Genomic DNA, 13,488 nt, shown 5'->3' with positions numbered 1-13,488 from the left:
AAAGAGCATTCTTGGGTATAACCAAGTCTTGGAAAATAGGAGTTTAGTTAGGCATTCTGCAACTTTGTATTTACCGTCTTCTTTCTTCATTAAGACATTATATTTTTGTATCTTACGTGAGCAGCTGTATAGATACAAAGGTTTATTTATTATTCTTTACCGTACTGATGTTATCTTGGAAACATTTTTTTACCAGGAGAAATGGATTCTCTTTGAGGCAGAAGCCTGTGATCTTTGGGCCATCTACTTTGGAAATGATTCTGAATACTTATTGGTCTTTAAGGTGTTTATTGTCAAAACAGACTTTATACTCACAAATTTTAAAGTTTTTTTTATTCCTTTTACAAAGTATTACATATAACATTAAAGCAGTGTTTTTACAAAAAAAAAAAAAAAAAAAAAAGCAGTTGGGCCAACGCTGTTGCACAGATTAATTGTCCGCCTGTGGCTCTGGCATCCCATATAGGTGCTGGTTCTGGCTCCTGGTTTCAGATCAGCTCAGCTCTGGCTGTTGCAGCCATTTTGGGAGTGAACCGGGGATGGAAGACCTCTCTGTCTCGCCCTCTCTCTGTCTATAACTCTACCTCTCAAATAAATAAAAATCTTTAAAAAATAAAAAACAAACTTGTCTGCACAAAATACTTGTACGTGGATGTTCAGAGCAGCATTATTAAAAAAAAAAAAAAGCAGTTTGCAAAAAGCAGCTAAACTGTAACTCTAGGAGTTTTCTTTTTTAAAGAATCTGTTGCCTCCTACATTGTAAGAGCCAGGCTGTGCTCTTGTGCTCTCTAGGTTTTCTGAGTCTGATGCTAGCGTGTTGCTGTGGGAAATGCCTCTCCAAGTTAGCCTTCCTCCTGGCCTCTGAACCCTTGCCATCATGGTCAGTTATTTTACACGCTACCGTGATTATATCCCTAACCAAGTCCAACACTTCATCAGAGTTTTCTAAAAAACCCAGCTTTGATTTTCTTCATCTCTCCCACTCCCATGCACACACCAATTTGAGGCTTCTCACCACCACAGTCAAGCACCCACATGAAAGAATTCTCGAGGTAGGGTGTTGGTAAATCTGGTCCTCTGGGTCGTTTGCCCTCAGTACTGCATACAGAGCTGCAAATAAATGTCTCTCATTGGTCCTACCCTGAGGAAGTATATGTGCAAGTGTTTTTTTGTTTGTTTGTTTGTTTGTTTGTTTGTTTGTTTTTGACAGGCAGAGTTAGACAGTGAGAGAGAGAGACAGAGAGTAAGGTCTTCCTTCCGTTGGTTCACCCCCCAAATGGCTGCTATGGCCAGTGCGCTGCACCAATCCAAAGCCAGGAGCCAGGTGCTTCCTCCTGGTCTCCCATGCGGGTTCAGGTCCCAAGGACCTGGGCCACCCTCCACTGCCTTCCTGGGCCACAGCAGAGAGCTGGACTGGAAGAGGAGCAACCGGGACAGAATCCAGCGCCCCAACCGGGACTAGAACCCGGTGTGCCAGCGCTGCAGGTGGAGAATTAGCCTAGTGAGCTGTGGCGCCAGCCATGCAAATGTTCTAAGATGAGATAGGAAATATGACCCAAACCTCAGTACCATTCATTATTCATTCTTTACTGACCCTTTTACATCGTAACTACGAAATAAAATAACTTGAAAGCATTCAGGAATAGCTTTTTTGGCTGCCAGTTTAAAGCGGTTTAGACTTGGGTTGGGCTTTGTGGCACAGAGGGTTTAGCAATTGCTTGGAACACTCACATCCCTTATCAGTGCTGTTTGAAGTCTCAACTGTCCAACTTCTAGTCCAGCTTCCTGCAAATGCATCCTGGGAGGCAGCAGATGATGGCTTAAGTACTGGCCCCATGTGGGAGACCTGGATTGAGTTATTGGCTCCTGGCTGCTGCCTGGCTCAGCCCTTGTTGTGGCATTTGGGGAGTGAACCAGCAGATGGAAAATAATCAAGCAATCTTTGTTTTCTCCCAAGCAAATGAAAATAAAAGTTAGACCATGCCTCCTTTAAAAAGCAAATCATGGGGCGACATTGTGGTGATTCTGGCATCCCATCAGAGCACTGGTTCAAGTCCTGGCTGCTCCACTTCCAGTCCAGTTCCCTGCTGATGCACCTGGGAAAGCTAATGCACCAAGGATTTTGACCATTCTCCACTGCTCCCCCAGGCACACCAGCAGGGAGCTGGACCAGAAATGGAGCAGCCAGGACTCAAACCAGCACCCATATGGGATGCTGGTGCTGCAGACCACGGCTTTAACCTGCTTAGCCACAGCACCGACCCTAAGGTTAAATTTTTCATACTCATAATTTTTTGTTTTCAAACTTTATCTCTTTTAAGTCCCTAATTCCTGATTGTGGATCTTTCTGTTTTCAGAGTCATAGAGAATTATTATTAGCAAATTAGTTATTCTGTTGGAATTAAGTCTTAGAAGTAATTTACTTGAAAAACAGTAGGTTTTTTTTTTATTTTTTTAAATTTTTGACAGGCAGAGTGGACAGTGAGAGAGAGAGAGAGAGAGAGAAAGGTCTTCCTTTTGCCGTTGGTTCACCCTCCAATGGCCGCCGCGGTAGCGCGCTGCGGCCTGCGCACCGCGCTGATCCGATGGCAGGAGCCAGGTGCTTATCCTGGTCTCCCATGGGGTGCAGGGCCCAAGGACTTGGGCCATCCTCCACTGTACTCCCTGGCCACAGCAGAGAGCTGGCCTGGAAGAGGGGCAACCGGGACAGGATCGGTGCCCCGACCGGGACTAGAACCCGGTGTGCCAGCGCTGCAAGGCGGAGGATTAGCCTAGTGAGCCGCGGCGCCGGCTAGTAGTTTTTTTTTTTAAGTTTTAATTATTTGTAAGGCATAGTGACAGAGAAAGAGAGACAAAAAAAGAAATCTTCCATCTGCTGATTAACTCCCCAAATCATCATAGTGGTCAGGGCTGGACCAGGCCGAAGCTAGGAGCCTGGCAGAGCCCAAGTACTTGGGCCATCTTCTCCTGCTTTCCCAGTCACATTAGCAGGGAGCTGGATTGGAAGCAGAGCAGCCAGGACTTGAACTAGCCTTCTCTTACGGGATACTGGCATCACACACAACCCCTTAACACACCACACCACACCACAGTGCCAGCCCCAAAAACCAGTAGTTTGAACCATTTTTTCCTTTTATTTATTTTGCAATCTATGTTCAAGGACCCATAAATAATGATGACCAGGGAAATTTTTTTAAATACATTAAGCCACTTATATAAAATTCAAAAACATACAAAAATTAACGTTGCATTTAGGGATACGTATGTTGTGAAACTAACAACTAGCAAAAGAATGACCAACAAAATCCAGAGTAACAATTACTGGAGAATGTGAGGCACACAGGGGACTTCTAAAATGTAGGTGTTAGTCTTTCTTAAGCTGTCTGATGGGTATACAGATATTTACATTTATTGTTCTTATGCCTCAAGGGAAGTGTATGTGTATTGAAAATGTTAAAAGTAGTGCCTTTCAGCCCCCTTTATAGCATTTGTCAAGTAAAATCCATTTTGGACCCTTGTGTCCTTGACTCTACCAAAATGAAGGGGTTTATTTATTCATGGTGAGACAGCCAGTGTTAGGAGAAAACATCCGCATTTGGAAATGAGGTAGAAGGATGACCACATGCCCTTTTAACGTGATCCTGGGGCATAGTCTAATAGGCTTATTTAGGTTTATTAAACCCTCAGAACATGGTTCTCAAAGTCCAGTCCCCAGGCCATCAGTGTCGCCTGGGAACCTGTCAGAAATGTGGCTTTTCAGGTCCCACCCAGATCTACTAACTGGGCAAGTCAAGTGGGCCCAGGGGTCTGTGCTTTCATAAATCCCCTAGTTGTTTCCAAGCAGCTGAAGTTTGACAACTACTACTCTAGAGGAATGCTTTGCTGTTTATAATATTTCAGGCCGAGGCTCTTTATGACGTTGCACATTGTTAATATTTTGAAAGGCAGAGAGAGAGAGACAAGACAAATCTTCCGTCTGCTGGTCCACTTCTCATATACCTGCCACAGCCAGGACTGGGCCGGTCCAGAGGCAGGATCCTGGAACCCAGTCTGGCTCTTCCACATGGTTGGCAGGGACACAAATACTTGAGTCATCAACTGCTGCCTCCCGGGGTACACGTTAGCAAGAAACTGAAATCAAGCCAGGACCCAAACCCAGACACTCCAGTACCAGATGCGAGTGCCCCAAGCAGCAGTGACTTAACCACGTGCCAAATGTACAATCTAAAGTTGCATGTTAATTGTACATTTTTGTCTGTAAAATGCAAACTCCTGTGATGCCTGCAAAAAAGAAGGTGCTGGGGAGGGCATTTAGCTTAGCAGTTACAATAACCGTGTCCCATTTTAAAATAGCTGGGTTCAGTGCATAGCTCCAGCTCATGACTCCAGCTTCCTGCTAATGTTCACCCTGGGAGGCAGCAGGGTTGGTTCAAGTGGTTGGGTTCCTGCCACTCATGTTATGGGAGACCTAGATTGAATTTGCAGCTTCTATTTGTTGAGACCATACATGTTACCACAAAAGTGATGGCATTGTAAATTTGCTTCTCATCGGGTGACGTTTGGCTGTTGGTGCCCTGGCCGCCAGCACTCAGAGCCAGCTGTGTGGGTCAGAGAATGGGAGGGAGCAGAGGCACTGTGAGCCTCAGAGTTCTTCCTGGAGGCCCTGAAACATCTTTTCTTGTGGGGACTCTGACCTAAACCTTGCACTAATTGATCCTGCAGTTACTACACCCTTTATTTTATTTTATTTTATTTATTTATTTTTTGGTTTCTGGAGGCACATGGAACAGTGTCTTGTCCCTAGTAAGCATTATGCATTAGCTTTTACTGCTGCTGTTATGCATCTGTTAGGTGGGGCAAGTAATAACACACACATTGTGGGGCTGGCATTGTGGTGCGGGGGGGTTAAGCCACAGCTTGGGACGTCCACATCCCGTATCAGAGTGCTGGTTCAAGTTCTGGCTGCTCCACTTCTGATCCAGCTTCCCGCTAATGTGTCCTGGGAAGCATGGGAGGATGGCTCAAGTACTTGAGCCCATGCCACCCATGTGGGAAACCTGGATGGAGTTCTAACTGCAGCCTAACCCAGCCCTGGCTATTGGGAGCATTTGGGAAGTGACCCAGCAGACAATTGCTCTTGCCCTGCCTTTCAAGTAAATTAAAATAAGTAAACATTAAAAAAAAAAAAAATCTACATTGTAAGGTTATAATGACTAAATGAAGTAAGACATATAAAATGCTTAACTCTTAATAGTACTTGATAAGTAGTCAAATAGGAAGTATCATTTATATCTCCTTAATAAATCAACAGTATTAATAAATAATGACCATAGTGTGGAGATGTAAAAAGACAGAGAAACAGGTCTTGCTGGCGCCGTGGCTCAATAGGCTAGTCCTCTGCCTTGCGGCGCCAGCACACCAGGTTCTAGTCCAGGTCGGGGCGCTGGATTCTGTCCCGGTTGCCCCTCTTCCAGGCCAGCTCTTTGCTGTGGCCCGGGAGTGCAGTGGAGGATGGCCCAAGTCCTTGGGCCCTGCACCTGCGTGGGAGACCAGGAGAAGCACCTGGCTCCTGCCACTGGATCAGCACGGTGCACCGGCCGCAGTGGCCATTGGAGGGTGAACCAACGGCAAAGGAAGACCTTTCTCTCTGTCTCTCTCTCTCACTGTCTACTCTGCTTGTCAAAAAAAGAAAGAAAGAAAGAAACCGGTTGGCTGGCGCCGTGGCTCAATAGGCTAATCCTCCACCTTGTGGCACCGGCACACCGGGTTCTAGTCCCGGTCGGGGCGCCGGATTCTATCCCAGTTGCCCCTCTTCCAGGCCAGCTCTCTACTATGGCCCGGGAAGGCAGTGGAGGATGGCCCAAGTCCTTGGGCCCTGCACCTGCATGGGAGGCCAGGAGAAGCACCTGGCTCCTGCCTTCGGATCAGCGCGGTGCACCAGCCGCAGCACGCCGGCCGCAGCGGCCATTGGAGGGTGAACCAACGGCAAAAGGAAGACCTTTCTCTCTGTCTCTCTCTCTCTCTCATTGTCCACTCTGCTTGTCAAAAAAAAAAAAAGAAAGAAACAGGTCTTCCCTCCTCTGGTTCACTCCCCAGATGGCTGCAATGGCCGGAGCTGCTCTGATCCGAAACCAGGAGCCAGGAGCTTCTTCCAGGTCTCCCACGTGGGTGCAGGGGCCCAACGACTTGGGCCATCTTCTGCTGCTTTCCCAGGCCATAGCAGAGAGCTAGATGGGAAGAGGAGAAGCCGGGACTAGAACCGGAGCCCATTTGGGATGCTGGCGCTTCAGGCCAGGGCTTTAACTCACTGCACCACAGTGCTGGCCCCTCTACCACTGTCTTTCACATGTAAAATTTTCTTTTGGTTTCATAGGAACCTTGGGAAACATCTGAACCAATTAGCAATGTCAGAGAATGTTATTTCTGTCATACAGGGTGCTCATCTGCCCAGTTTCCCACAGCTGTTTTTTGGTCTTGTGCCTTGTTTTGAAATTTGCTCTATTGATCACATCTGCTCTCTGATGAGGCGACCTGTGGAGTGTTTGGGAAATGATGCCTTCTGAGAATGGCCATAGGTTCTAGGGGAACAGGCTCGGACTCCATATCTGTCCCTTCAGCCCGGGCGCCTCTGATCCTGTGCTGCTTCATGAGACGTTCAATGGGAGTGACACCCTCCTGCCTCAATAGTGACACTTGTACTACATGTAGAACCCACTGGCCTCAGTGTTTTGAAGACAGGCCAAGAAAGGTCCTAATGAGTGTAAAACCTTCATTTTATGTTTTCTTAGGGGAAGGGTGTTTATATTTGGTACTAATCATCATCCCAAAAGACCAAAACCCAAAATGTTGGAGACTGCGTTTGGCACAGCAATTAAGAAGCCTTTGGATCAGGACCGGTGCTATGGTACAGCAGGTTAAAGCCATGGCCTGCAGTGCTGGCCTCCTGTATGGGTGCCAGCTTGAGTCCTGGCTACTTCACTTCTGATCCAGCTCCCTGCTAAGGCACCTGGGAAAGGCACTTGGGGCACAGGATGGCCCCAAGTCCTTGGACCCTTGCACCCAGGTGGGAGACCCAGAAGATGCTCCTGGGTTCAGCCTGGTCCAGCCCTGGCTGTTGTGGCCATTTGGGAAATGAACCAGCATGTGGGAGAAATCTCTGCTCATCTCTTTCTCTGACTCTCCCTTTCAAATAAATACATCTTTAAAAAAAAAAAAAAAAAAAAAAAGATGGGCTGGCGCTGTGGCCCCATGTGGATGCCAGTTCTAGTCCCGGCTGCTCCAGTTCTGATTCAGCTCTCTGCTGGGGCCTAGGATAGCAGTAGAAGATGGTCCCTGCACCCACATGGGAGACTGGAAAACGTTCCAGGCTCCTGGCTTAGTATTGGCCTAGCTCCAGCCATTTGGGGAGTGAACCAGTGGATGGAAAACCTCTCTCTCTGCCTCTGCCTCTCTGTAACTCTGCCTTTCAGATTAATAAATAAATAAATATTTTTACAAAAGAAAATAAACCATTGGATGCATCCTGTATTGAAATGCCTGTGTTCAAATCCCAGCTCTGTTTTCTATTCCAGATTCTGCTAATGCACACCCTGGGAGGCGGTGGTGATAAGCCAAATACTTGGATTCCTGCACCCACGTGGGAGACTGCATTGATTTCATGGTTACTAGCTTCCACCTGGCCCAGCCCTGGCTGTTGCAGGCATTTGGAAAGTGGACCAGCAGATGAAGAGATTTTTGTCTCTGCCTTTCAAATACGTAAAAATAAAATAGCATGTTTTTAAGTCCCAAAGTGTTGAAATCCTGAAAACCACAATTCATATTATTTTATTTATTTGAAAGATAGAGTTACATAGAAAGGTAGAGACAGACAGAGAGAGAGGTCTTCCATCCGCTGGTTCACTCCCCAGATGGCTACAACGGCCAGAGCTGCACCAATCCAAAGCCAGGAGCCAGGAGCTGCTTCTGGGTCTCCCACGCGGGTGCAGGACCTAAGTGCATGGGCCATCTTCTGCTGCTATCCCAGGCCACAGCAGAGAGCTGGATCGGAAGAGGAGCAGCCGGGACTAGAACCGGCACCCATATGAGATGGTGGTGCTTCAAGCCAAGGCTTTAACCCGCTGTGCCACAGCACCAGCCCCCACAATTCATATTTTAAAAAGCTGTTTGTGGGGCAGGTGCTTGATGGAGGGACACCTGCTTCCCATATCAGAGTTCCTGGTTTGAGTCCTGGCTTCTCTACTTCATTCCAGCTTCCTGCAGAGGCGTATCCTGGGAGGCAGCAGGTGATGGTTCAGATACTTGGGTTCCTGCCATCCACATGGGAGATCCAGATTGAGTTCCTGGTTTCTGACTTAGCCTATCTGTTATGGGCATGTGGGGAGTAAACCAGCTGATGGAAGATCTCTCTTTGTCTCTCTACCTTTACAATAAAATATAAGCAAATATTTTTTAAGGTTACATAAGAGACGTAAAAAGCTGATTTCTGAACAGAGGATTAGTGAGTGTTGGGTACTACACAGGACACATGCATCATGTTAAGCAGAACAAAACTCTTGAACCCTGGTGCATCATTATTTTACATGTGTCTGTGAGGGTGTTTCAGAAGAAATTAGTGTGTGATCTCAGCGGACTAGGTGGGGGCGGGCACTGCCCAGCTGGCTGAGTCTGGCGGAAACAGGTGCAGAAGATGAATTGGCCTCTCTCAGAACTGGGGTGGAGTTTTCTGTTGCTGCCTGACACGAGATCTCCAGTCACTGGCTTTTGGAATCGGACATAGGCAGACGCGCTCCCCGCCCCACCCCTCCCTGCCTCAGGCCCAGAGCTCGCCTGTCTGCATGCAGTGTGGACTGTAGAGCTGGGTGAGTTCGCCTGTCTGTGCAGTGTGGACTGTAGAGCTGGGTGAGTTCGCCTGTCTGTGCAGTGTGGACTGTAGAGCTGGGTGAGTTCGCCTGTCTGCGTGCAGTGTGGACTGTAGAGCTGGGTGAGTTCGCCTGTCTGCGTGCAGTGTGGTCTGTAGAGCTGGGTGAGTTCGCCTGTCTGCGTGCAGTGTGGTCTGTAGAGCTGGGTGAGTTCGCCTGTCTGCGTGCAGTGTGGACTGTAGAGCTGGGTGAGTTCGCCTGTCTGCGTGCAGTGTGGACTGTAGAGCTGGGTGAGAAGGTTCTTTTTTGTACGCTGCATTTGTGGAGGTGACATCTCTCAGCCCTGTGCGCAGCCGTATATGTGGTTCGCTGTCATCCAAAACTTTTATCCATCCCAAGGTTTCACATGACCACAGTTATGAAGTTGTGTGCACCTAGTTACCAACTGGAGTGACAAGCACTTAAACATTTTAATTTTTGACCTATCACTTTATGAATATGTTTCTTCTGCTTCTAGACGTTGTACTATGCAGCTATCATTACTACACCTGAGTATTTTGTACTTGCAAAAATAGTGTGTATTATCTTATTATTATTTAATGAGGCTTATGAACCGTTCTCTCAAGTTTTTATATGTTCCCCAAATAAATCCTCTTTAAAAAATGTAAATGTCTTTTAAAGAATTTTAAATTATTTTTTCCAGGATTATGTTTTTGAAATTTTGATCTTTTGAGATTTTAAACTTTAGGGATTCTGATCTGTTGGAACTTCAATAGTTTGGATTTTGGCATTCAAAGCTACATTCTTCTCAGGTGGGCATTGTGGCTTGGTTAAGTGGCCCCCTGGCACCTCAGCATACCATATCAGAGTGCTTGGTTTGAGTCCCAGCTACTCAGCTTTCAATCTACCCTTCTGCTAATGTGCCTGGGAAGGCAGCCAATGATGGTTCAAGTACTTGAGTCTCTGCCATCTGTGTGGGAGACCTGGCGGAGTTCTTGGCCCCTTGCTTCAGTTTGGCCTATCCCTGCCTGTTGTAGGATGTAGGGAATGAACCAGCAAATTTAAGCTCTCTCTTTCTCCCTCACTCTCTCTCTCTTTTTAAAGATTGATTTATTTATTTGAAAGAGTTACACAGAGAGAGAAGGAGAGAGAGAGGTCTTCCATCTGCTAGTTCACTCCCCAATTGGCCACAAAGGCTGGGGCTCTGCTAATCCAAAGCCAGGAGCCAGGAGCTTCTTCCAGGTCTCCCACATGGGGGCAGGGGCCCAAGCACTGCTTTCCTATGCCACAGCAGAGAGCTGGATCGGAAGTGGAGCAGCCAGGACTGGAACTGATGCCTGCACTGCAGGCAGTGGCCTTACCTGTTATACCATAGTGCTGGCCCCAATCTTTTTTCTTTTAAAAAAGATTATATCTTTCAGGATTGTGTCCCACATCCCAAATTGCTATATAGTTCATAGATTCCTTTAGTCTCTGATCTCACCTCTCTGATCTCACCATAAATTTAATCCATTTAGTCCGGCGCCGCAGCTCATTTAGCTAATCCTCCACCTATGGTGCCGACACCTCGGGTTCTAGTCCCAGTCGGGGCGCCAGATTCTGTCCCGGTCACTCCTCCTCCAGGCCAGCTCTCTGCTGTGGCCCGGGAGGGCAGTGGAGGATGGCCCAAGTCCTTGGGCCCTGCACCCGCATGGGAGACCAGGAGGAAGCACCTGGCTCCTGGCTCCTGGCTCCTGGCTCCTGGCTCCTGGCTCCTGGCTTCAGATTGGCGCAGCCGCTGCAGCGCGCCAGCTGTAGCAGCCATTTGTGGGGGTGAACCAATGGAAAGGAAGACCTTTCTCTCTGGCTCTCTCTCACTGTCTAAATCTGCTTGTCCAAAAATAATAATAATAATAATCCATTTGATGTGTGGGCCTTGCATTAAGACAATTGGGAGGAAAGTAAAGACCCTCACTTTAAGCAAATTCAAAATTTATAGGTATTTAGAAATTATAAAGTTAGGGGCCGGTGCTGTGGTGTAGCAGATAAAGCTGCCACTTACTATTCTGGCATCTCATATGCGCACTGGTTCAGGTCCCTGCTGCCCCACCTCCAATCCAGCTCCCTGCTAATGCACCTAGGAAAGCAGTGGAGGGTGGCCCAAGTATTTGGCCACGCATCTGGGACACTGGAAAGAGGCTCCAGGCTCCTGGCTTTGGCCTGGCCCAGCCTTGACCATTGTAGCCATTTGGGGAATAAACCAACAGATGGATGACCTATCTCTCCCTGTCTCTGTCTCTGTCTCTCTCTCTCTCTCTGTAACTTTGCATTTCAAATAAATAAATTTTTTTTTTTTTGACAGGCAGAGTGGATAGTAAGAGAGAGAGACAGACAGAAAGGTCTTCCTTTTTGCCGTTGGTTCACCCTCCAGTGGCCGCTGCGGCCGGCGCGTCTCGCTGATCCGAAGGCAGGAGCCAGGTGCTTCTCCTGGCCTCCCATGCAGGTGCAGGGCCCAAGCACTTGGGCCATCCTCCACTGCATTCCCGGGCCATAGCAGAGAGCTGGCCTGGAAGAGGGGCAACCGGGACAGAATCCGGCCCCCAACCGGGACTAGAACCCTGTGTGCCGGTGCCGCAAGGCAGAGGATTAGCCTGTTAAGCCACGGCGCCGGCCATAAATCTTTTTCTTAAAAAAAAAAAGAAAGAAATGATAAAGTAAAGGGCTCTTTTACAAAGGCTTTACAATATTGGTTCTTAAATTAGCAAGAATTTTTAAATATCCAATTTGCAACAAATAATCCATACATTAAATGCTTAATTGGGTCACATAAATTGGTCAAATCAGTATCTTTGACCTCTTCTTGCTGAAACTAACTGTAAAAGGATATGTGTTGAATTCTGTGTCCCCCCAATTTGTTCTTTATGGTAATTCCCCCAATATCGACAGTTTCAGATGAGGAAGCACAGTCAATTTTTAGTGTGCCCCTTCTTAATCTTCCAAATATTTGAAACTAAAGCATCAACTCTGTAACATAAAACAGGTTTTGAAAATGCTGAGTGGAGCATTCTCCCATTCCCTGGAATAAGAAATAAGAAGAGGGAAAGATTTTGGCTTTCTGAAAGGTCAAGGTACTTGAGATGTCATTTTGGAAAGCCCTTACTCAATATAAGCCTAAAGGATCTCTTATTGCTTTATTGTTGTCGCTGGCATCAGTTTACTTTCCCTTGGGGAGTCCAAAGAACAAACAAAAGGTCCTGTATTGGAGGTAGACTGTGCCCCCAGAGCTTTGTGTTAAAAAAAAAAAAAGATTCCAAGAAGAGCCTTCCGTTCAGTTTCCTTCTCTCTCTGACTGTTCTCGGTCTTCGCCTTACCTAACGAAGATGTAGGAAGGCCCTTTTCAGCTGTGAAACACTTGGACCTTTTGAGGTGTCAGACTTGTTTGCAGCAACTCCTCAGAAGGATGTGTGCATGAAGAGCCGCACAGTCTGACAGTCAGAGACTGGATTTCAAAGCCAGACTAAACGGATTAGAATCCTGGCTTTGCCAATTATCAATTCTTTGACCTTGGACAAGTTACTTAAATGAGTTGTGCCTTGGTTTTTCATCTGCAAAATGGGAACAAAATCATATTTGGAAGAATTATATTAGTTAATACCCAAAGCACTTAGTTGCCCAGCATGTAGTAAATCCTGAATATCATAATTGCTATGGTGGTGGTGGTGGTGGTGGTAGTAGTTATGGTTCCAGTAGCTGTAATTTCTCTTCAAGTTGGTCAAATCGCCAGTCCGTCTGTGCTACATTCCTGGTACCCCCAAACACAGGCACACTGTTTAAAAAGTTAAAATCTTCTGTCTCATGTAGTGCTAGCCAAGGTGAGTGTTTGGCACAGTAGTTGGCATGCCTGTATTCCATGTTGGAGTGCCTGGGTTCAATTCCTGGCCCTAGCTTCCAACTCCAGTTTCCTGCCAGTGCAGCAGACCCTGAGAGACAGCAGATGATGCCCAAGTAATTGGGTCCTGGCCACCCATGTGGGAGACCTGAATTGAGTTCCTAGTTTCAACCCAGCCCAGCCTTAGCTGTTGTGGGCATTTTGGGAAGTGAACCAACAGATAAGAACTTTCTCTGTCTCTCCCTGCCTCTTAAGTAAGTAAATAAAAACTGAATTAGCAGCCGGCGCTGTGGCTTAACAGGCTAATCCTCTGCCTTGCGGCGCCGGCACACTGGGTTCTAGTCCCGGTTGGGGCGCCAGATTCTCCTGGTTGCCCCTCTTCCAGGCCAGCTCTCTGCTATGGCCCAGGAAGGCAGTGGAGGATGGCCCAAGTGCTTGGGCCCTGCACCTGCATGGGAGACCAGGAGAAGCACCTGGCTCCTGGCTTCGGATCAGTGAGATGCGCCGGCCGCAGCGGCCATTGGAGGGTGAACCAACAGCAAAAAGGAAGACCTTTCTCTCTGTCTCTCTCACTATCCACTCTGCCTATCCAAAAAAAAAAAAAAAAAAAAAAACAACACTGAATTAGCTTTGCTTTTCTTCAGTCACAGGAAGCACTTTTTGCAAAATCCAGCCAATACAGAAAGTTTTTATAAAGAAGAAAATAAGTGGCCGGCGCGTGGCTCAACAGGCTAATCCTCCACCTAGCGGCGCCAGCACACT

The 13,488-nt window shown here is 47.2% G+C and overlaps 1 protein-coding gene across 5 annotated transcripts in view; it reads left to right on the top strand.

Moving 5' to 3' along the window:
- FBXO42 (F-box protein 42) overlaps positions 1–13,488 on the top strand; it is a 113,526-nt gene that overhangs the window by 84,175 nt on the left and 15,863 nt on the right. The window contains exon 2 of one of the 5 annotated variants that reach the window (XM_062190505.1): positions 7,572–7,755. The exons of the other annotated variants lie outside the window; for them this stretch is intronic. Within the exon in view, the coding sequence (XP_062046489.1) occupies positions 7,581–7,755 (175 nt within the window). The 5' untranslated portion in view covers positions 7,572–7,580. The remainder of the gene's footprint in view (positions 1–7,571; positions 7,756–13,488) is intronic. 5 annotated transcript variants of the gene reach the window in all.

This window comes from Lepus europaeus, chromosome 5, assembly GCF_033115175.1.
Source record: "Lepus europaeus isolate LE1 chromosome 5, mLepTim1.pri, whole genome shotgun sequence".
Taxonomy (NCBI): domain Eukaryota; kingdom Metazoa; phylum Chordata; class Mammalia; order Lagomorpha; family Leporidae; genus Lepus; species Lepus europaeus.
This window is presented reverse-complemented; position numbering and strand designations above follow the sequence as displayed.